At 43.6% G+C, this 25,417-nt stretch overlaps 1 protein-coding gene across 1 annotated transcript in view; it reads left to right on the top strand.

Annotated features, from left to right (window-relative positions):
• THBS4 (thrombospondin 4) overlaps positions 1 to 25,417 on the top strand; it is a 71,017-nt gene that overhangs the window by 770 nt on the left and 44,830 nt on the right. The window contains exons 2-7 of the mRNA XM_040340553.1: positions 7,263 to 7,466; positions 9,683 to 9,930; positions 12,465 to 12,567; positions 13,327 to 13,409; positions 15,041 to 15,092; positions 23,299 to 23,489. Of these exons, the coding sequence (XP_040196487.1) occupies positions 7,263 to 7,466; positions 9,683 to 9,930; positions 12,465 to 12,567; positions 13,327 to 13,409; positions 15,041 to 15,092; positions 23,299 to 23,489 (881 nt within the window). The remainder of the gene's footprint in view (positions 1 to 7,262; positions 7,467 to 9,682; positions 9,931 to 12,464; positions 12,568 to 13,326; positions 13,410 to 15,040; positions 15,093 to 23,298; positions 23,490 to 25,417) is intronic.

The raw sequence follows: 25,417 nt of genomic DNA, 5'->3' as shown, positions 1-25,417 counted from the left end.
AGAACTTGCTCTTTTTGGCTCGTCGAGTTTCTCGACAGTTTCCTCGACGAAAATGTACACACGACCGGTTATCTCGGCAAAAAAATATCTCCCAGCAAGTTTCTTGCTGGTTTTTGCCGAGAAACTCGGTCGTGTGTACGAGGCTTTAGAGGGTGGGGACAAACCATTTAACACTAAGAGCCGGTTCACACCGGGCGACTCGTCAGGCAACTCAGCCGCCTGACAAGTCGCGTCCCATTCTATTCAATAGAACCGTTTTAATAGGAGCGACGCAAGTCGCTCTGACTTAGAAAAAGGTTCTTGTACGACTTTGGGGGCGACTCGGGGCAACCTGCATTGACTTCTATACAGAGGTCATTTTTCAAGTCGCCTCTGAAGTCGTCTTCAGGACGCCTTGCCGAGTCGCCCCCGAAGTCGTGCCGTCCCAGTGTGAACCGGCTCTGACAGGTGTGCTTACAATAATCATTTTTTTTTTGTTTATGTAATACTTTTATCCCAAAAGGAACAAAACATTTTGCTGTAACTTACAAACAAGTATAAAACCGGCCATAAACCGGGCACATTTCTTTCCTGCAACCACGGGTTGCAGGAAAGAAATTCACTCAATTCCCCCATCAACACAGACAGTTTTGATGCAGGAATCTCTCCTGCCGAGCTCCTATATTCTCTTGGCGGGGGGACATCCCCGCCAGGAAAAGACAGTCATTATTTCTATTGTCTATAGCAACCACTAGCGATAATTACAGGTAAAACCCAGCATGCTGGTTGTACCCAAGTTGATCGATCAATCAATAAGAATAGCATTTGATATTCCTTAAAGCGGGGGTTCACCCTATATAAAAAAAAAAAAATTTTTTTTCCCTCTAGCATTAAATTCGGCATAGTAGCGCGAGCTACAGTATGCCTGTCTGTATTTTTTTATCCCCGTACTCACTGTGCTATTGTACATTGAAGATTCCGGGGAATGGGCGTTCCTATGGAGAGAGAAGGTGATTGACGGCCGGCCCTGGCACGTCACGCTTCTCCGGAAATAGCCGAAATAGGCTTGGCTCTTCACGGCGCCTGCGCATAGCCTGTGCGCAGGCGCCGTGAAGAGCCGAGACCTACTCCGGCTGTCTTCGGGGAGCGTGACGTGCCAGAGCCGGCCGTCAATCATCCTCCCTCTCCATAGGCACGCCCATTCCCCGCGGGAGTCGGAATCTTCAATGTACAATAGCACAGTGAGTACGGGGATAAAAAAATACAGACAGGCATACTGTAGCTCGCGCTACTATGCCGAATGTAATGCTAGACTGTTGTTAAGGAGGGTGAACCACCACTTTAAGGTGATGAAATTATTATTATGCAAGTTTTATTTAAAAATGCATAAATAATAGCTGATTTTATTTATATTTTTATAGCATACTAGCTGAAGTCTGAGCAATATATTATTGCATTGCATATGATATTTATAGATATTTATAGGTTTTGTGTGGTTGCAGCTGGTATTATACAAGTGAAATGACTTGGAGCTAGAATTATACTGGTTACTATTAGCAACACAGACACCACATTTTATTAATTTGAATAAAACTGCTTCCGTTAAGTTGGTCTTTTACAACAACCATGTCTATGGAAAACGTTATGTTTTTATTTATTGCATTAGTATGAGTTTTGATAGAGGGTCCCTCAGAAGTATAGTTGTCTTATTTCTTGTACTAATACAGTACTAACATATCCAACAGCAGTGTACAATGTACACAGAATCATCAACAGCAGTTGGCACATCACTTGGCAGAGGCAGTGGCATGACACCAATTTTTTTTTTTTTTTTAGCGGCCTGTAAGGGTGGGATTCTTCCCCCTGACATCCAATGGAAGGATAAATTGGTTTTAGCAGGGATAACCCAAGATCTAAAAATAATTTCAAGGTTTCATCCAGAGCAGCCTTTCTCAACCAGGGCTCACTAAATACCTAGGATTCCTCTAGATCAGGGATTTACAATTAGCGGACCTCCAGCTGTTGCAGAACTACAATTCCCATGAGGCGTAGCAAGACTCTGACAGCCACAAGCATGACACCCAGAGGCAGAGGCATGATGGGACTTGTAGTTTTGTAACAGCTGGAGGTCCGCTAATTGCCTATACCTGCTCTAGAGGTTTCTTGAGCAATTACTGCCTCTTAGATAAGTTAATATTGATGCCAATGATCTTTTTAGCTGTCTGTAAGGGGGGGGGGGGCATTTGTCCCATCACTAAAAGTGAAAGGTGCATTCTTCCCACTGACCATCATGATAATGTACCATGAGCTGTATAGTTATTATTAACAAAGGGTTGAGGCTTCCCATCTTTGCATAGCAGAGTTGGGAAATTGTTCCAAATAATCAGCTACAAGCATGACATAACACCTGGAAATAAAGCCTTTAGAGGAAGAAGAGCAGCACATCATGTTAAATACCGGTGCAAAAATGTATTTTAATGCCGAGTACACACGATCCGTCAAACCGATGAGAACGGTCTGATGGACCGTTTTCATCGGACCAAACCGATCGTGTGTGGGCCCCATCGGTTATTTATCCATCGGTTAAAAAAATTCAATCTTGTTTTAAATTTAACTGATGGATACCTAACCGATAGAAAAAAAACGATTGTTTGTAGGCACGTCCATCGGTTAAAAATCCGCGCATGCTCAGAATCAAGTCGACGCATGCTTGGAAGCACGTCGTTGTGCAAGCACGAGTGCCCCCATGGGAAGCCGCTTTCAATGGGGGCACTGGACACAGTGGAGGGGCCAGGAGCGCTAGCGGGGAACCCAAAATTAGGAAGTTCGCGGCCGCTCTGTGCAATGGTAAGTATAGACATGTTTGGTCTTTTATTACTTTTATTTTTTTATTTACCTTTACCATAACTTTAATAAACGTTACATTTATTTTACAATGTGGCAGTTTTAAATCTGTACATTGCTGTATAATTGGTTATAATTGGCAATATTGTATAGGGCTGGCAAGATTTCAGTAGCTGTGTTATACATTTTGAAGATGCATTTCTCCACAATCCCTACAGCTACAGAGGTCAGGTCTGGTTTTAGAGTCCTTTTACTGCTTATTCAAAATATGAAAATGCATTAACCACTTGACAACCGGGCCTATTTTGGCACTTCTCTCCTTCATGTAAAAATCTCAATTTGTTTGCTAGAAAATTAATCAGAACCCGCAAACATTATATATATTTTTTTAGCAGACACCATAGGGAATAAAATGGTGGTCATTGCAACTTTTTTCCTTGCACAGTATTTGCGCAATAATATTTCAAACGCCTTTTTTTGGGGAATAAAACAGTTTTATGAATTAAAAAATAACAAAACAGTAAAGTTAGCCCAATTTTTTAGCCCAAAATTCACGATCACATGCCAACAGCCGCAATTGCGGCTTTGTTTACTTCCGGGTACCGGGCGTGACGTCATAACGTCACGACCGGGTCTCCGACGGTCATAGAGATGACTGGTGACCATCTGGTCACCAGTCATCTCTATGCTTCCCAGGCAGCGCCAGCCGATTCGTTCTCCGGGCCCCCGATAGCACAGGAGAGCCCGGGGAAGCACCGGATGGCGGCGGCATGGGGGGGGCGTCCCATCCCGCCGCCTATAAGAACGATCAAGCGGTGGAACTGCTGCTTTGATCATTCTTATCGTGCACAGAATCGGCGGCTGAAGACGGTGATATCTGAATGATCCCTGTAGCTGCAGGCATCATTCAGATATCACCACACAAAGTCGAGGACGTTAAATAACGGCCTTCGGTTGTTAAGTGGTTAATGTGCATAATCTGCCCACTGATGTATTAAAAGGGTCTACAGCAATCTTGGCAACTTGTGCATGCCACAGCAAGCCAAAAAATAAGGTGCATGGATGTGTTGGATTCAAAGTCAGAAGAGGTTTCCCTGAATAATATGATATAAGGTGTATTGCAATATAGACATATTACCTAAGGTTCCTGCGCATTATAAGCTATTCAGTGAAACCTATGATGACAGTAGCAGATGGCCTATTTTTGCCCACATCTGGTTTTGTTCTTCATGCACTACGAATGGCTTCTGTTGATGCCATCAGACATATTTTCCATTGTCCAGTCAGCTTTTTAATATGTATTCCTTGTGCGATGCCACGCAATCCTATTCTATGATTTGCAGTACATGATTAGAGTACCTGACACTAGTCTCTGTTAAAATAGCTTTAAGAATCCGTTTATAATCCTGAGTATGAAGAGAACAATGTTTCTGGTATATTATATAGTATAAAAGTTTATTTTATGTGAATTCCAAAACAGCATTGGTGAACCTGTGATGCAGATGCTGCACATAAATATAGTGCATTGAAAAAACATAGAACTTTATGTAGCGATACCCCCGCAGGAGCCGCTGATTTGTTATTGGGATCGGCATATTGAGTTACCTTAATGTGGCGTATGGGTGCAGTTGGAGAACAAAGCAGTGAGCGAAGGTCCAGACAGTGAATAAAGGGTTTTCCAATGCTTTATTTCCTGGCCAACTCGGCCACCATCAACTTCACATAGGAAGAAAGGGTTGGTGAGGAGAAAGGGAGAACCTTGCGATATCAGGCTTGGATATGAACCGAGCAGTTCTGCTCTCAGTAGTATGAACTTGTGATTCGTTGCCACTCTTTCTGAGTGGGTGAAGTGGGTGAAGTGCCCCCGGACAGACCCCTCTCACAAGCCTGACAGCCGAGGTGTCACTTTGTATTTTGCTGGGAGGAACAGATCTCTCTCACAGACCTGGCTCTAGGGCATCTTGCCATAGGCCAATTACTTTAGGTGAGCTAGATGGATAAATGGAGCGAATCCTCCCAGTAAGTTTTAGCATAGGTCACCAGATGACAGCAAAGCATACCTGTCAACATTCCGGTCACCAGATCCCCGATTGGTTCGTTCAAGCCCTGTTGGACAACCTGCCTCCGGTTTCCCCTCAAGCCGACCCCCCAACCGAACGGCACCCAGCCTGGGATCCTTTCAATAGAACCGGGGACCCAGTAAGTCACTGGAGTCCCCTTTTACTTCCGGATGAGGTTCTGTGTAGCCTGCAATTCTGGCCTGGTGGGCCGCGCTGGCAGGGTCCATGGATGCGCGCACCCTGATGGTGGATGCCGCACCTGGAACTGGGACCCCGCAAAACTTGCCTAGCACATGACACAGATATACCCTCCCCCAGCATGTCCCGCGAGGGAAAAGCTCCTCTATTTGGCTGCTGGGGAAAGTTGCTCTGCCAGAACCCCTCTTGTGCCAACTGCTGGCCAGGGATGGTATTGCATCTCTGGAGCACAGACTGACCCAGTGGACGTTTCTGGAGTGACAGAAGTCCAAATTTAGCAAATTGTGAATGGGAGCAAAATAACTCTCCCATTCCCCACTAACTTTAGCGTAGTGCCCATACTGAAAGTAAGGGGGCGCTACATTTATATACATTTTTTTTTTAGTTTTTGATAGAATAGGTAAGGATAAATGCCCTTTCAGTTATTTGTTTGCTCAAACCATACAAATACAGAAAGGAGCGCAGGCCAAAACAGGATAAAAGAGTCCAAAGATAATTTTACTTGGTAACGCAAAGTCATAAAAAAATGAATGAGTTAATTTCCTCCTGGCAGGTTCAATGTGGGGTAGAGCTTGGCTAAAAGGGTCTTTTTGCTGGCTGGTGATAAGACAGAAGCTAGGGGGAGAGATGACCTAGAGGTCTGCACCTTTATTCTTCGCTACCCCTGGGAAGGAACCCCAACTACTGGGCACACTAAGGCCCCGTACACACGGCCAAGAAACTCGACGAGCAAAACACATCGTTTTGCTCGTCGAGTTCCTTGTGAAGCCGCCGAGGATCTCGGCGAGCCAAGTTTCCCCGTTGACTAACGAGGAAATAGAGAACATGTTCTCTATTTGGCCCGACGAGATCCTCGTCGGTTTCCTCAGCCGAAAGTGTACACACGGCCGGGTTTCTCGGCAGAATATAGCTCCGATCGAGTTTCTGGCTGAATTCTGCAGAGAAACTCGGTCGTGTGTACGGGGCCTGAGGTACACTGCTACTCAACTGATGCCTGCTAATTGAAGAATTAATATTCTCATGGCCTTGTGTCAAAAACGAATATGATAATACTCAACTGAACCAGGCTTCTGGTTGCTTCATGTGTCTGAAGTGGATTTTCAGTATACTTGCAGTGGTGAAGTGAGGTAGCACACCGTTAAGCTATACTAGATTGTGCATCTCATGAGAGAAGTAGGATCCCGGTGTAACCAACTGCATGAAAACCTTATCAGGTTAGGGAATGATGGTGGATAGGGAAGCAAGAGCCTGTCCTGGAACCATGTGGAAGTTATCAGGTCTGGTGTTCCCAGCCACAGGAACAATGTGTCAAGGGAGACCAGGAGTATGGTGAGTGTTTGCATCGGGTGCACCTTCTCTTAGGCACACCATACTGTATGTGCAGGTGTAAGGGGGTAAAGAGTTCTTAGAGGGCTGTGGGCTGTGAACATGGGCAGTATAGGCCTTGAACGAGCCATGATACAGGTAGTCTCAGGAGGAGAACATATGTGTAGCACCCTCCTAGTTAGGTTGCTAGAAAGGTCAGGTACATTTTTTTTTTTTGCCACCTCTGTAGTCAGTGGATCAGTGTGTTAAAGAGAAGTGTGTCCTCATATTACTGCACAGGTTTTTTTGGAGTAAGGGCGCAAAAAAACTACTGACACCAATCTTATCCCTACTGAGGCCCCGTACACACGACCGAGTTTCTCGGCAGAATTCAGCCAGAAACTCGGTTCAGAGCTGAATTCTGCCGAGAAACCCGGCCGTGTGTACACTTTCGGCCGAGAAAACCGACGAGGACCTCGGCGAGGAAATAGAGAACATGTTCTCTATTTCCTCGTTGTTCTATGGGAGAACTCGGCCCGCCGAGCTCCTCGGCGGCTCCAGGACTGAACACGCCGAGGAACTCGATGTGTTTGGCACGTCGAGTTCCTTGGCCGTGTGTACGGGGCCTAACACCGTCTACTGCTCTACTGCACATGTGTTTGAGCTTTGGGGTGCACACCCTAATGCAATAGGCTGTGCACACCTATGATGCTAGTTTATGAGTTGGCTATCTTAGCTGAACAAGCAGCGAGGCTAATTCAAGTACAAAGCTTCAAATAGAGGACAATTTATTATTTTTTAAATGCAATACGATAACAAAATGATGGGAAAGTAAGCGCTTAAAATGTGAAATTCATTTTTTTTCATCTCTTCTAGTTCTTGATCTCCTGTCACCAGCAGTCCAGCGACAGGTCACAAATTACCTTCAGCAGGCACTCAACAATCCCTCCATGAATGAAGTGTATGTACTGTCCACGTTTAAACTACAGCCCAAGTCTACAGTCACTCTCTTTGGCTTGTACTCTACTAAGGAGAACAGCAGGTACTTTGAATTCACAGTAATGGGACGTTTAAACAAAGGTAAGTCCGTAGAAGATGAATTTGGTCCAATTTACTATTCCAGAAATAAATTTATTTTTAGGCTAGGTCCACAGCTCTGCGGGTGGGGAGCACATGCAAAATCACTCGTGTTACTGACATAAGAAAAACGTGTTGCACTTTAGCAGATGTATGAGGGTGCCATTACTTCTTAATAGCACTCCCACACATCATCAACCACGGAATGATTTTACATGCACTAAAGCGCATCACCATGCCATTTTGCAGGAAGGGAAGCTCATTAAAATGACTGGGCTGCTCTACCTGTAACATGTCCATGAAAACATGTCACCTGACAAAAATTTATTTTCCTGGGAATTGATCCAGGAGGCATTAAGTTGCATGTAAAGCCAAAACTTTTTTTTGTAGTTTCGTATACAGTGAGGAAGTGTTAAAACCCCTCTCAGGCTTTTATTGTTGTCCACTTTGAGAAGACTCACTGCTCTGTTTGTACTTGTATACAGGTAAACTTTGCTTGTCAATAAAGAAAGAGATGGGAAATCCAACATTTTAGACCAGGTGCACACCAGTGCAGTGCTGAGACAGACATAGTATTACGTGTTAAGTTATGACAGCACATTCATTTGGAATGGGCTGCCAACACACGCCACTGCGCCAGTACACAGGAAGCTGCTCCTGAATCTTTATTTTTTTGGGAATGCAGCATGTTACAAGACAGGAGCGTTGCTTTACACTCCATTCACACCTAGGCGACAAAACGCCTGAAGCATGACGCTCGTGCCGCTGGAGGGGAGAATTTCCATTGATGTCTATGAGATGGTTCACATCTCATAAACGCCGTACGCCTGCCGACAGAAAACAAGTCCCGGAGCCTTTTTTTCAGGCGGCATTGGCGTTCGGCCATAGACATGAATGTTAATTCTTTGTAGAAAAAAAAAAAAAAGGAAACTAATCGCGGCAAAATACGCCGCGTATGCGGCGTTACAATGTGAATGCAGGCTAAGCATAATAAGTGCCTTAAATAAGTGCCTTGGGGAGGGGGGCATTCGCTAGTGTAGCTAAAGACTAGTGTAGTAGATGGCGTATGCTCTGGTGGGCTTGTGTTTTTTAAAAGACAGCACTGCTTTCCAGCACAATCATTCACAACACATACCTCTAGTTACTCCTTAGATTCAAACTTTCGGGTTGTTGCTGCTGCTGGGTGGATATGTGCTCAGTAGCCCTTTATTTTCAATAAAAAAGAAGAATTCAGAGGATACACAGGGCTTCACAATTCAATGGCGCAGCAATGGTCAAACTGGCAGCTGTCAGAGGAGGAAGAGGCAAGGGATTTGCAGGCTCTGTGCGCCATCAGTCCTCTGTGCGCCATCAGTCAGAGCTAATCATACATCTCCTTTATCCAGTGTGTACAGATAGCAGGGGGAGCGGGCAGGCTGCCTGACCACACTGTTTAGGCCGGCCATAGATACACAGTCAGTGTTGATGGGGAAGTCCCTCCAGCAGAGGTATTGTGTTCTCCTGGCCAGGGGGGGGGCAGAAGGAGCTGTCCCTGCTGGGAGAACACACAGTGATTATTACTAGTGGCTAAATCCGGCCATAGATGGTGCGATTTTCTGTCCTGCAATCGTGGGTTGCACAACAGAAACTCACTCAATTCCCCAATCAACATAGTCAGTGGTGATGGGGGATCCCCTCACGTGGAGCTATTGTGTTCTCCTGGCCAGGAAGGGGGGGGGTGTGATTCAATCTGTCTGTGGCTGGCTTTAGCAATCTGTCCTCAGATTGCAATGGCACCAAGTGTCAAGCCTCGTACACACGACTGAGGAACTCGACGGGCGAAACACATTGTTTTCCTCGTCGAGTTCCTTGTTAGGCTGTCGAGGAACTCGACAAGGCAAGTTTCTCCATTCCCGTTGAGGAAAAAGAAGACATGCTCTCTTTTTGGCTCGACGGGATCCTCGACAGTTTCCTCGTCGAAAAATGTACACACGACCGGTTTCCTCGGCAAAAAAAAAATCACAGCAAGTTTCTTGCTGGTTTTTGCCGAGAAACTCAGTCGTGTGTATTAGGCCTTATTGAACTAAGGGTTTTAGAATTATTTTCACACTTCTTCTTTAAAGCCCCCTATATTAAATTAAAACCCAGAGCACAAATGTTGAGAAAGAAATGTAACTTTTTTGTATAACATGGTTTTCTTTTGTTCATATCTTTGTCTCTTCTTCATTATCTTGGTTTAGCTTCTCTCCGATACCTCAAGAGTGATGGCAGATTGAACTCTGTCATCTTCAATAACATTGAGCTTGCCGATGGCAAGCAGCACTCACTTCTACTGCACCTCAGTGGTCTGCATCGAGGACCCAGCGCTGCTGAACTCTACCTGGACTGTATACAAGTGGATGCTATTAAAGACTTGCCTCGACCACTGACAGGGCTAAACTTGAACACAGGATCTGTGCAGCTGAAGACCCTACAGAAGAAAGGACAGGCAAGATTTTTTTGCTTCTCTGAGATATATAATACGTTTACAAAAATGGATACGTAGACTAGTGGGATATTATAGGTAAAGATATCGGTGGAGAATGAAAAAAAGAGAGTACAAAGTAAAATATAAAGCAGCTATGACCAGTTTAAGTTTGCTTGTGATTTTTTAGCAAACAAGTGAACTCCATAGGGGAAGAGTAACCAAGGTAGAAACTGTCCCTGTAGGATGGAGCAGTGCTTCTCAAGGTGTGTGTGTGTGGGGGGGGGGGGGGGCTGTGATACTGTAGCTTGTCCCTGTTGAACTTGCTGAATTTTGATCCATCTATGGAAAGCCTAACTTCCTAACTGAAGTCAAATCTCAGGCAATATTATCAACTTTTCAAAACTAGCTTATGTAAACTACAAAGCAACACCCCTCTATGTAATAGAGAAAAAGAAAGGGAGAGCTGGTTGTAGTTAAAATAAGAAGAGCAACTTAGGATGACATTGCTTTCCTTCATATATACAGTACAGTGAGTGAGCGTTGTCATCAGGGGTGGGACGCCCATTAGGAGCGCATGGGGCACCGACCCCCTATCTATGCATCTGGCCCCTAATCTACAATCGGAACGCTGGATCCATGGATTCTGAAAGGAGGGGGGGTTTTGGAAGCACGTGATTAGAGCCAGAGGCTCTAATACGCTTCAAAAATAGGGTGGGCTTGGGAGCAATAGCTGCGCCCCGAGCCCATCCAGTTGTGTGACAATAGCGAGTGAATATTCACTATTTTCACATTGAATCTCCTCCCCCCCAATCAGGAAATGGGTTATGATTGGCCAAAACGACAAGCTATCCTATTGAACCCTAACGAGGAGGAGGGAGGAGACATGGATGCCACCAGAGGATGATGCAGGGGACCAAGCCACTGCCCGGAGGGAATCGCTGCCTGGGGATAAATGTGGGGCTCATCGACCAACTGGGGGGGTGCTGGTGACTCGACCCTAATGACAGGGGGGGTGGTTGTGAGTGCACTGTCTGCCGCCCCCAATATACCACCAGCCACCACTGGTTGTCATCCTAGGGCAGGAAGTGTGTTACTCTCAGGATCACCAGGTGAAAATACAGGATAAAAAAAAGCCTAATAACATTTAACTAATTCAGGCACTACATCCAAAGCCTTACACACCCACTGGCATGCTAGAAAACCAGCATCCAACCAACATCCGATCAGTGCTGGCAGCCAATGTGTTCTGGTGGGGGTGTTATGTCAGAACACAAAGGCACATCGGGGGAGATCGTCACACCAACCTGCTGGGTTGAACGGAAAAAAAAACTTCTAGCGTGTACCAAACTTTAAGCGGAACTTTACCCATAACAACTTAATAAAAATAATGTTCTTTAACAAGAAACACACATTCCACATTATTAATAATGCTACCAAAATTACTGTGTGCTGTAAATTGCCTCCAGCATTGTTACTGTTACTTCTTGCTGTGGGCTGCTATTTTGCAGAAGCCCAAAGCCCCAGCAGTAAATCATAAAGCAGAATTAAACCCATCAATTTACCGGTTTCAAAAAACAGTTACATTCCTGGAATGCTGGAAATGCAAACACAACAATGCAAACACATTTGATTGTGTCTTCAACCAAACTGTCAAATGGCCGGTGTCATAACTGATCACGTGCAGTGCCATGGCAATATATACAGTACATCTCTGTGATACATGCACATTTCCACACGTTTCCTCATCCTCATCCACCAAAAATACCTGTTGATATGCCAGAAAGACACTCGGCTCCTAATTTTCTCTTGGGGAATGACACCAAATGCCTTATAATGGATTGAAATTGCAAGAATTAAGACAATCGCAATTGTCAGTTAAAGTAACGCAGTGCCGTATCGCAAAAAATGGCCTGGTCATTAAGGGTGGTTAAAACCTTTCCGGGGTTAAAGTGGTTAAGGACCCGCAATATATTACATTTTCGTTTACTGGGTTTTTATACGTTTTAAAAAACTTCCAGGAAAAGGTGATTATATATCAGGAAAGTCTCTGGAGTTTGATGCAGAGATTGTTAACATTGTTGCTATTTTATATAATCTGTTCAGCAAGATAGCCATTGTGAAGAAGAAAATTCCCTAGGTTTTCATCTCACAACACTGATGACCACAAAGAGAAGAATTAGGTGCTCAATATTTTAAAGAATGTGACCAATTGATTAGTACCTTCAAACAATCTATGTATAGAAATGCCACGTTGAATTAAGTGAATCCAGAAGAAAAAAAATCATTGAGCACAACACAGGAGGGCATGCTCCTGAGATTTTGGATAATAACTACATTCAGGATCCTGCGGTGGGATTGAGTGATGGGGGAGGGAACTGGGAAATTTACATGCAAGGTCCACTTTCGGGTACCCATACAGCCACGTTGTCTTATCTGATGTGCATGGAAGTAAAATTATTCCAAAATTAATAAAATTGCCAGGCTGGGTGCTGGTTAAATGATGTTTTGTTAGTCTCTTCTGGTCGTACCATACAATAATCTTTTTTTTTTTTCAGGATTCTATGGATGAACTGAAGTTGGTCATGGGAGGTTCACTGACACAAGTAGCATCAATACAGGAATGTTTCATGCAGCAGAGTGAACCCGGACAATATGCAGGTGGGTCTTAGTGTAATTACTGTATTTCTATATTCACAGACCTAAAGGGAAGCTATAATGATTTTTGATTTAACCACTTTTGAATTTTTGTTTATGTGTATAAGCTTTTAAACTGAGGTTTTATATATCTTTTTTTACTTTTTTATATTAAATTTATTTTACACATAATTATCTAATAAACATTCAAACAGAGCAGGTGTTCCGTCAGATTAGGCGACCCGTCAAGTTGTAACAGAAGTGACGTTCCATCATGGTCATCTTGGTACACCCCGCACTCGTCCGCAGTAAACCTACAGTCTGAAGTCCCCAAGTGGACATCTTTTTACATCCAATGGAATGTTGCATTCCACACTTATTTTTACCACTAAACTAAGCTTATATCATGAAATATAGTATTTAGAAATCCACGACACTGTTCTAAAGTTGATTAAAGTTAAAAGCAGCGGTCTTCTGTCAGATTAGCAAACGGGTGGAATTTCGAAACTGAGCATGCGCAGTACGTCCGGTGCGGGAGAGCGCCTAATTTAAATGGTAGACGCCCCATTTGAATTGGGCGGGCTTGCGCCGGACGTGTTTACGATACACCGCCGCAAGTTTACAGGTAAGTGCTTTGTGGATCAGGCACTTACACTGAAAACTTGCGGCAGTGTAACGTAAACGGGTTACGTTGCGCCGCCGCAAATGTACGAGAATCTGGCCCTATGTTCTTATGTCTTTTATTTTACAAACTGCATTTTTCATAATTATTTTTATTTGCAGGTGATGTCAGCAGGCAGCTTTTAGGGCAAATTTCACAGCTCAACCAACTACTGGGAGAACTCAGAGATGTCATGAGACAACAGGTGAGTGGAACATTCAATAATATTCATCTTTGACTTTACTGCTGATAGTTTATAACATTGTAACTTAGCAGATGATAATATTAAATATGTTTGGCTCTCTTCCTCCTCATTGGCTCAGACACAGCAGAGGGAGCCATTGGCTTTCGCTTATGTCAATCACAACCAGTGAGGCAGGGCCGAGTCACACTCTGTGGGCCAGATCCACGAAGCGCGGTGCTTCTCTCCGCCCGGCGTAGTGTATCTCAGATACACTACGCCGCCGTAACTTACTTTTTTTTTTTGTATCCTCAAAGATTTCCCGCTGTAAGTTACGGCGGCGTAGTGTAACTTAGGCGGTGTAAGGGCACGCAATTCAAATATATGTGATGGGGGCGTGTTTTATGTTAATACGTTGTGATTGACGTTTTTTTTAATGGCGCATGCGCCGTCCGTGGGGGTATCCCAGTCCGCATGCTCGAAATTAAACCGGAACAAGCCAATGCTTACGACAGTGACGTCATTCTACGCAAAGCCCTATTCGCGAACGACTTACGCAAACGACGTAACATTTTCAAAATTCGAGGCGGGAACAACGGACATACTTAACATTGAGTACGCCTCATATAGCAGGGGTAACTATACGCCGGAAAAAGCCGAACGCAAACGATGTAAAAAAATGCGCCGGCCGGACGTACGTTCGTGGATCGCCGTATCTAGCTAATTTGCATTCTCGACGCGGAATTCGACGGAAATGCCACCTAAGGCCATCGTAAATATGCACCTACGATCCGATGGCCTACTAAAACGTAGGCCTGTCGGATCGATCCCTCATTCCGTCGTATCTTGTTTTGTGGATACAAAACAAAGATACGACGCGGGAACTTTGAAATTACGCGGCGTATCAATAGATACACCGCCGTAATTCGTTTGTGGATCTGGCCCTGTGTGTCTATGGACACACAGAGCCGGTTTGGAAGCGAGCACACATGGTTTGCTATGGGGGGGCACTTGGTGGGGGGGGGAGCCAGGAGCGCAGGGGGAGGACCCCCAGAAGAGGAGGATCAGGGCTGCTGTGGGCAAAACTATTGCACAGAGCAGGAAATTATAACATGTTTGTTATATAAAAAAAAATTGCCCCTTTACAATCACTTTAACTTTTTCATTATCTTTTCAATTAAAATAACTTTCCAGCTTTGTAGTTACCGTATATACTAGTGCAGAACGGGGAAAAAAACTATGTGACTCTTTGGATGCTTTCAGTCTGGCCATTCTCTGATTGATAAACAACCTTCTCTCAGAGAAAAGTCTGTAAAATATACCTAGACTGATATAGGAGACTGTCAGATGTGTAGGCACAATAAGCTACTCTTTTGCCAATATCTGTCCAGACTGCTCAATAAACAGAAGAGCATGCAAGTTTATGTCTGTTGAAACTGCAAGAGGAGGTCCTTGTCACAATAGCTATAAGGAAAGGTATTCTTACCTATCAGTTCAAGGGCTTGCTGTGCAGAATAATTCTCCTGGATTATTGCAAGTACTACAGACACAAGGGCAGTTTTTCAGTTCAGTATAAACTTCCTGCATTGGTTGATTTTCTGTCTCTTGTTTTTTTCCTGGCTAATATTAAATTTGTATTTCTTTGCCTTCCCCAGGTGAAGGAAACCATGTTTTTGAGGAACACTGTCTCAGAATGCCAAGCTTGCGGTTAGTTCTTTGAAAAAACCAAATTCTGACCATTTTTCATATCATATACTGTTCAAGTACTAAAAAATATATACAATAATTATTTTCTCATGTGCTAACCCTATCATGTGTTATATAATCTGTACCTATCATCAGTGGCAGCCTGTCCTTTAAGAGGCGCACGGATGCCGCCCCCCCATCCATGCGTCGGATGCATGGATTCCAATGGTTTTTTTTTTTAGGCACGTGATTAGAGCCAGAGGCTCTAATAGGCTTCAAAATAGGGTGGGCTTGGGGGGCAGAGCACTGCGTCCAAAGTGCACCCAGTTGTGTGACACTAGCAAATTAATATTCGCTAGTGTCACACTAATTCTTCTCCTGATTGGCCCAAAGAAGAAGCTATGCTGGCTGTGGAAGGTGGAGGGAGGAGACACATGGGAAGCTAGCTGGCCACCCGTCTGTCGCACAGAGGGAAGCCTGAGGAGAAGCTACTGGGAGGAGGAGGGAGGAGACAAGACGCAGGGGAAGCCGGTCACCCGAAGCTCCCCACAAAAGAAATACCACCGGCCGCCACTGCCTATCATGATACTTATCAATATCACTGTACCAGAAACCAAGACAGATTCAAATGCTGGGTTCAGGCAGATGAAACGTAATCATGTCTTGTTTGCAGAATTTGGGTTGAAAAAGCAAAACAAGTGTTGTCAAAAAGATAACTGTTGGTGGCTAAAAAAAATATTTAAATGATGCTAACTTTTTGAGCTTTAAATCTTCTTTTTAAGAAATTATAAAATTACATCTTTCATAATATATGGAAATAGCCACAAACAGGCGTCACCTTTACAACAATTTTTCCGGTGTATTTGTGTATTTACTCCTGCTTCATGGTGCATCATTCTTTTTTCTTTTTTTTTTTGGAGCTAGAATGTAGGTCAAAATTAACACAAATGTAGCAAGAACAAGCCCCGTGCCTATATGGATCAATAATTCAAACCAGAACTTCAAATAACTTAGTAATACCCTTTACTAAATACCGGGGGAATCCCTAGTATCTTACAATGACAGACTATAACAGCCACAGAGAGGAGACATACTGAGTAAAATAATCAAGTTTTTAATATTTTGTTTAGGGGAAATTAACCCCAAAACAAGAGGGGGAAAAATACCTAATTTGAAAATACAAGCTATAAAATCAGTGCATATGGTTGGAAAAATCTATACAATTCATACAGTAATTTTGATGTGCTGTTGTCTGTACGGTCAATGTTTTGCCACTAATGTGTCTAAACGTAATCAAAAATTCCTTGATCCCAGCCAAAAGGCCCGGCCCTAGAGGCAGGTGTGAAAAAAGTGTGTATGGTGCAGTGACCAAAGTGCCTGAAAACTCCAGATAAGTTCCCCCACCTGGGAGAATCAAGGTGACCCTGGCCGAGCCATACCTGGGGCACATACACCACAGTCTTCTCTCACAGCTCGGCCTTGGGCCAGACCAGTGCTGCCCCATCCCTACCAGGAGGCATCAGATTTTAGACAGCTTAGGGAAAGCCTTGCCTATAACTAGTGTGATGGTGAGACTCTGTGCTATATGAAAGATTGCTAGTTTACGCCAGATTTTGGAGAGAAAGACACATTAATTGCACAGCTGTGTCTTGGGCTTTTTAGTTCTGACCTGACATGGCTCAGAGCCCCACCCAACAGACAGGAAGTCTGTTCCTGGGAATCAGGTGGATTCCCAATCCCTCTGAGAGGAGTCAGAGACGCTGCATGTGTGCAGCTAGAGCATGCATATCTGCAGGAGGCAGATGTCGTTTGATGTTTGAGCAGCAAGACGCTTATCAGGAGAAAGCTAGGTTTGAGCTTATTCCTAGGAAACTGTTTGTTCTGAGGAACAGAACGTAGGCCTAGGCTAAAGGCCTGAAACAGCCGGATGGCAAGTATGGAAGCCAGGAGGCTAAACTGTTGGTTATACAAGATGCAGAAATACTGTTGTGTTTGTGAACTTTTGTGCTTTTAAATAAAAGTGGGCTACCAGGCCCTCAAAAACTCAGATCTGGACTGGTGTACTCACTGAAATACGCACCTACCGTTGGAGTCTGATCACCCCAATCTTACACTAGGGACAAGTCTTTTACAAGGTCAGATTCAACCCAGGAGGAAAAAGGCCCTCCCACACATCACCATTTCTTACCAATTACATCAGAACGAATACTCGCCAGCGCCCCCACTCTACAAGAGGCACTAGCCTGTCTAACGATGAGCAGAATTTGAGAAAATCGAGATTTCATAAAAAAAGAAAATGTTGTAAAAATATGCCAATTTTTTAAAATGTATTAAGTCACTGGCATAGGCAAAATGAAGGTGGGTTTTGATGTTTTGTCAGGCCTTGTACACACAACCGAGTTTCTCGGCAAAAACCAGCAAGAAACTTGCTGGGAGATATTTTTTTGCCGAGGAAACCGGTCGTGTGTACATTTTCTTCGAGGAAACTGTCAAGAAACTCAACGAGCCAAAAAGAGAGCAAGTTCTCTATTTCCTCGACGAGTACTCGTAGTCCACCTGTGGATGGAAACAGACAACAGAAGACAGAACCCAAGAACATTGACCTGAAGTGTGCCAAGGTCACCTGGACGGTATGCCTGAAAGGGGGCATACCCAAGAATGAATGAAATGAAGTATAATGAAATGAAAAAACGTCAACGGAGGAGGAGGTGAAAGGAGGGCAGGCTTTATATGGCCTGACTACTCCTACAAACACAGGCTGACCTGCGGTCAGCCTTTCACTTGTCGAGTTCCTCGACAGCCTAACAAGGAACTTGACGAGGAAAACGATGTGTTCGCCCGTTGAGTTCCTCGGTCGTGTGTACGAGGCTTAAGAGTGCAATGTGCTTTACATAATTCCCAAACATTAGGAAAGCTCCTTTCAACAATTTTGGATCTGTTTTGTATAAAAAAAATCACCTCTTATTATTTTTTTAAATACAAAAAACTAAAAAGTCGATATTTTTCAAGACATTTTTGTGCAAGCATCTCAAAGGGTGAAAATGAAAATTTAATCTTTGGTGAAATTGGTAATTTCATGACAAAATTAATTTTACCAAAATCCCCCACACATTTCTAACACTGACACATGTTATAAATAACCAACTAACTGCTACATTTGCAAGATAGCGTGTTCTGTTAAAAAAAACAGCAGATTCACTGGCTGGATCACCAGCTCAAAATAAAGGAATAGAAAGCCTAAAAAAGAAAAATAATGCAGTTATCTCATCTAAGAATTGGTAAGCTGCAATATAATGCTTTCTTTTGAGTCAAATACCTGTTTAAGATTTAGTGACTCTAGACAGATACAATCCCTGTAATGTTCCTTGAATTCTGTACATACATTGTAATGTAATACTTGATCATATTTGTATTCTGTCTCAGTTTCCTTCTCCTGAAGATCCATTTGTTGCTCCAGAAGCAACAAGTTACATAATTTTTTTGCGGACATCTTTCCCTGTTTCTTCTGCATTCCATTACCTATAGTTAACCTACTTAAATGGGTTGTAAAGGTTCATCTTTTATTTTCTAAATTGGTTCCTTTAAGCTAGTGCATTGTTGGTTTACTTACCTTTTCCTTCGATTTCCCTTCTAAATGTTTTTTTTTTCTTTGTTTGAATTTCTCACTTCCTGTTTCTTCTCAGTAAGCTTTCCACCATCATCCGAGCGGTGGAAAGTCATTCAGAACAGCTTACTGAACACCTTACTGAGGAGGAACAGGAAGTGAGAAATTCAGACAAAGAAAACAAAGAAAAAAAACATTTAGAAGGGAAATGGAAGGAAAAGGTAAGTGAACCAACAATGCACTAGCTTAACCACCTAAGGACTGCCTCCTGCACATATACGTCGGCAGAATGGCACGGCTGGGCACATGCACGTACAGATACGTCCTGTGCTAGAACCCAGCCGTGGGTAGCGGGGGCGCATGCACGACCCGGTCTGAAGCTCCGTGACCGGGACCGCGGGACTCGCGGGCCCAATCGCCGCTGGAGTCCCGCGATCAGTCCCCGGAGCTGAAGAACGGGGAGAGCTGTGTGTAAACACAGCTTCCCCGTTCTTCACTGTGGCGGCGTCATCGATCGTGTGATCCCTTTTATAGGGGGACACAATCGATGACGTCACATCTACAGCCACACCACCCTACAGTTGTAAACACACTTAACACACTTAACCCCATCAGCGCCCCCTGTGGTTAACTCCCAAACTGCAATTGTAATTTTCACAGAAAATCATGCATTTAAAATGCATTTGTTGCTGTGAAAATGACAATGGTCCCAAAAATGTGTCAAAATTGTCCGAAGTGTCCGCCATAATGTCGCAGTCATGAAAAAAAATCGCTGATCGCCGCCATTAGTAATAAAAAAAAAAATGCAATAAAACTATCCCCTATTTTGTAGACGCTATAAAAATAGGTAGAAGAATACGTATCGGCCTAAACTGAGGAAAAAAAACGTTTTTTTATATGTTTTTGGGTGATATTTATTATAGCAAAAAGTAAAAAATATTGAATTTTTTTCAAAATTGTCGCTCTATGTTAGTTTATAGCGCAAAAAATTAAAACCGCAGAGGTGATCAAATACCACCAAAATAAAGCTCTATTTGTGGGAAAAAAAGGAAGACAATTTTGTTTGGGAGCCACGTTGCACGACCACGCAATTGTCTGTTAAAGCGACGCAGTGCCGAATCGCAAAACCTGAAAGGGTCCTTTAGCTGCATTTTGGTCCGGGTCTTAAGTGGTTTAAGTAACCTATTTAGAAAATAAAAAACAACACTTTACAACCCCTTTAATTAGGATAGTCAGCAATCAAAGAATTGTAAAAATATTTATTTATATTGGCGAACTGTGAAGAAAAATACTTGTCATGTAAAATATGCAGCCACAGCCCACACTTATGTGCCTAACTATGTTGTTCTAAGGCCAATGAAGCATAAAAGTTTATGAACTGGCACAGCGGTGGATTTAGTGAGGTATTTGGGACCAAGAGCCGGATATGTAATAACTATAGCCAGTTTGGATGCTTTATTCTGGACGGGCTGAAAGAGAATGAGCAGACCACAAAACCCAATGATTCTGTGACTTAACAGAGTATTTAGATCGCCAGTCTGTACCTGTGTATTTATTGTATGAGTTATAAATGAATAGTTTGGTATTTCATTTTGAAACTATTTTATCTATTTTTGTGTTGTACATACAGAATTTAACTTAGAAATCTATTGACTCAAATCTCAATAAAAAGTTTTTGAATTGGTCGACCACTCTTTATGTCATATCATTTAAAATAGTTTGATTTTGTCACACTTCTTGAAAGCACCTTCAGTGCCTTGAAAAAGCATTGGTACCCCTTAAAATTTTCCAGATTTGGTCATGCTACAACCAAAAACGTAAATGTATTTTATTGGGATTTCATGTGATAGACCAACACAAAGTGGCACATAATTGTGAAGTGGAAGAAAAATGATAAATGGGTTTCAATATATTTTACAAATAAATATCTGAAAAGTTTGGCGTGCATTTGTATTCAGCCCCCCTGAGTCAATACTTTGTAGAACCACCTTTCACTGCAATTACAGCTGCAAGTCTTTTTGGGGATGTCTCTGCCAGCTTTGCACATCTAGAGAGTGACATTTTTGCCCATTCTTTGCAAAATAGCTCAAGCTCTGTCAGATTGGATGGAGAGTGTCTGTGAACAGCAATTTTCAAGTCTTGCCACAGATTCTCAATTGGATTTAGGTCTGGACTTTGCTGTTTGTTTACTAAGGTTCTCTAACAAACCTCTGAGGGCTTCACAGAGCAGCTGTATTTATACTGAGATTAAATTACACACAGGTGGACTTTATTTACTAATTAGGAGACTTCTGAAGGCAATTGGTTCCACTAGATTTTAGATAGGGGTATCAGAGTAAAGGGGGCTAAATACAAATGAACGCCACAATTTTCACATATTTATTTGTAAAAAAAATTGAAAACCATTTATCATTTTCCTTCCACTTCACAATTATGTGCCACTTTGTGTTGGCCATTCAAACAAAATCACAATAAAATACATTTAAGTTTTTAGTTGTAACGTGACAAAATTTGAAAAATTTCAAGGGGTGTGAATACTTTTTCAAAGCACTGTATCTCAATAAATTCTGCCCCATGAAATAAAAACGGTACTGTTGCTAAATTTGCACCAATGTCATCATCTTCTATTGTTATGAAACAGAAAACTCTCCAAAGGAACCAGGGACCGGATGAAATCCAATGGTTACTAATGCTCCAAAATTGAGACTATGGGGGTTATTTACGAAAGGCAAATCCACTTTGCACTATAAGTGCACTTGACATTGAACTGAAAGTGCACTTGGAAGTGCAGTCGCTGTAGATCCAAGGGGGACATGCAAGGAAAATAAAAAACAGAATTTTAGCTTGCACAGGATTGGATGATAAAAACAGCAGAGCTTCCCCTCATTTCAGATCTACCCCTCAGATCTACAGTGACTGCACTTCCAGGTGCATTTTCAGTGCAATTTTAAGTGCACTTTGCACGTGTAGGCCTAGATTCATGTAGGGCGGCTTTACGCTGTGCGGGCGTAGCGTATCTTATTTATGCTACGCCGCCGCTACTTGAGAGGCAAGTGCTGTATTCACAAAGCACTTGCGTCCTAAGTTACGGCGGCGTAGCGTAAATCGGCCGGCGTAAGCGTGCGTAATTCAAAGTAGGCAGGTCGTAGGCGTGTTGTATTTAAATTAAGCGTGACCCCATGTGGATGCATGGCCGAACGAATGGCGCATGCGTGCGCATGCTCAGTATCACGTCGTATTTACGCCCAAAGATATGCCGGCTCAATGCCTGTGACGTGAAAGTAACCTACGCACAGCCCCATTCACGTACGACTTACGTAAACGACGTAATAAGATACGCTTTTTACCGACGTACCTTGCATGGGCTGCGCCACCTAGAGACCAGCTTTATCTTTACCCCCGCGTATGTCTTACGTAACTGGCGCAACTAATTGCGACGGGCGTACGTACGTTCGTGAATCGGCGTATCTTGCTCATTTACATATTCGATGCGGAAATTAACGGAAGCGCCACCTAGCGGCCAGCGTAAATATGCACCCCAAGATACGACGGCGTAGGAGACTTACGCCGCTCGTATCTTGGCAAAATCTATGCGTAACTGATTCTGTGAATCAGGCGCATAGATACGACGGCGGCCATTCGGACTTACGACGGCGTATCTGGAGATACGCCGTCGTAAGTCTTTGAGAATCTGGGCAGTTTGCACTTGTTGTGCAAAGTGGCTTGGATTTGCCTTTCATAAATAACCCCCTTTGTGTCCTGGTCTAGGTGATATTTATTTCACATTTTGGTACAGTAAAGGCGAGACTCTGACTGGATAGGACCAGGCGTCCCTTAGCAAAAAAAAAGTAGCTAAAGTGCACCTTTTACAGATGATTATCATGACTGGGTGGGTTGAAACTTCAGGCCAGCTTCAGACATGATTGGACATGATTGGCGGTGCAGTGCTGTACCGTGGCTATGCACCAAGTGCATTTTAATGGATACAAATAAAATAAAATGTTAGTCGGCTGTAATGCACCCCAATGCAGCAGAGCAGTGTGAAAAAGGCCATAAAGTTCATTGGCCCCCCGATACATAATGTAGTAAAAACAAAAAAGAACACTTTAAAATAATAGACTCAATAAAATATGAATCCTTCAAAAATGTATTAGGCGGCGTACACACGGTCTAACATGTCCGCTGAAACTGGTCCGCGGACCAGTTTCCGCAGACATGTCTGACGGTGTGTACGGCCTAGCGGACAGGTTTCCAGTGGACTAAAGTCTCTTAGCATGCTAAGAAACTTGTCCGCTGGAAACATGTCCGTCGGACATGTCCGATGGTTAGTACACCCAATTGGACATGTCCGCTGGTTATGACGTGTAACCAGCGTCCCGAAATCCCGCGCATGCGTCAAATTGATTCGACGCATGCGTGGAAGCATTGCACTTCCGTGTTTGAGAACGTCTGTGTCTTCTACGTCACCGCGTTCTCTGTCCGCGGGGATTTTGGTCTGATGGTGTGTACACACATCAGACCAAAAGCTCCCAGGAGACATGTCCAATGAAAACGGTCCGATGAAAATGGTCCTGTTTTGAAGTTCTAAACCTGCTTTTAACCAAAATAATTTTTCTAATTCAGGCTTAACTCCAGACTACCCTCTTCCAACACAACCTCCTAAGCCAAAACCTACTACACCTCCTAAACCTAGATGTGCCGCAACGTCCTGTTTCCAAGGGGTGAGATGCATCGACACCGAGAGTGGTTTCCAGTGTGGACCCTGTCCAGAGGGCTATACGGGCAACGGCATCATTTGTACTGACACAGATGAGGTATATACCTTTTTACATATATATTTATAATACAAGCACTGTAAAAATAGCAAGCACTAGTGTGCTAAAGTACATGTTTTTTTCTAACTGCCTTAGAACATTAAGACCCCTTTCACACTGAGGCAGTTTTCTGGCGTTTTAGCACTAGAAATAGCGCCTTAAAGCGCCTGAAAACTGCCTCTCATTCATTGCAATGAGTGCTTTTACACCTGGGGCGGTGCGCTTGCGGGATGTTAGAAAAAGTCCCGCAAGCAGCATCTTTGGGGTGGTTTGGAAGTGCTCTATACAGCGCTCCCAATACGCCCCCGCCCATTGCAATGAATAGTGCTTTGGAAGTGCCGCAACACAGGAGTATTTAACCCCTTCTTTGGGGTTAAAATGGCCCCACTAGCAGCCGAAAAGCGCATCTTAAACATCGGTAAAGCAACAGCTAAAACGAGCAATACTTTACCGCTAATGCACGGGCGGCCCCAGTGTAAAAGGGGTCTAAAGTAGGCCTTACAATTCTGCATAAATAAACTTGTGATATATTATGACATGCAGAAAAATTATATTAAAAAAAAGTGCCACCTTTTATCAGTAAAAGCAGTAGATAAATTCCTGGTATGGAGAAGACACCACCACTCCAGTGATCTCCACTGGCTTCTGGGTCCCATGCTGAGCAGCTGGCCTGCTGTATTCTGAACACGGGAGGTCTGATGCTCCTATTGGGAGGCTTTCAGAGATGCTTTTCATGTTCTGAATGAATGCAAAGTGTTTTCTGATTGGAAAAGGTAGAGAGGTTTGGTGGTGATGTCATTCTCTCCATGTCATCCATCAGAGAACTTTCATCCAATACAGATCACAGACGAATGCACAGAGCCAATCAGAGGTGGCTCTGCGCCTTGTGATAGCTGTGATTGGCCTTTCTTCTCACAGCGGAGATACAGTAAGGGAGAAAGGATAAGTAATTTAAAAGAGAAGTATGTTTTTTTTGATGCTGCATCTGTCCCCCGGCGGTCTCTGCACTGAGAACCGAGCCACAGAACACCGCTGATGGCTCGTTTCTCACTCCGACCGATGCTGACTATCAGTGAGCATTGCTTTTGCTTTACTTCTCTGCGCTCATTGGAGAACTGAGCCGCGGTGGGGAGCGGCCGTCTCAGCGGGGAGCTGAGATGCTGAGACTGGCATCAATCAAGGCAGCTGGCAGATCCTGACATGGAAGTCGGGATGACGCGCTGCCTCGACTGATGGCAGTGATGTCAGCGGAGGACGGACTTCAGACCACTCTCTGCCGAAAATGGGTCACAGGGGTGCAAAACAAATTGCACTTCTGTGACCCAGAGGAGAAGCCCAGCCTAAAAAGCTCAGACTGAACTTCTCCGTTAATGTTGTGATTTTTTTTAACAGTTTCACCCCTTTTTCTCCTATGCATCCCCCTACATGCTGTGTCTATGTTACCTGTATACTAACACCTTGACCTCACTTATCCTGCACATTAACTCCTTCATCTCCATCCTCACACTGTATGTTATCTGTACATTAACCCCTTCAACCCCTCCTCCCTCTATGCATGATCTGTACATTAATGATACCCCATATCTAGTGATCTATTATCAAGCTTCACGATTTAACCCCTCAAAACCAGCATGTTTCTTCACTGATTAAAGAAATGAAAAATCCACGCCAAAATTGACTAAATTAAATAAATAAAAAAAACAAAAAACACACTGGGCCGGATTCAGATAGGTTAGCGGATCTTTAGATCCGCGTAACCTATCTGATTTACGATCTGCCGCCGCAAGTTTTTGAGGCGAGTGCTTAATTCAGAAAGCACTTACCTCAAAACTTGCGGCGGCGTATCGTAAATCCCCCGGCGGAATTCAATTTCCGCGGCTAGGGGGAGTGTAGTATTTAAATCAGGCGCGTCTCCGCGCCGATTTAAC

This window comes from Rana temporaria, chromosome 1, assembly GCF_905171775.1.
Source record: "Rana temporaria chromosome 1, aRanTem1.1, whole genome shotgun sequence".
Lineage (NCBI taxonomy): Eukaryota > Metazoa > Chordata > Amphibia > Anura > Ranidae > Rana > Rana temporaria.
Note: the sequence above shows the minus strand (reverse complement) of the source record. Positions and strands in the feature narration are given on the sequence as shown.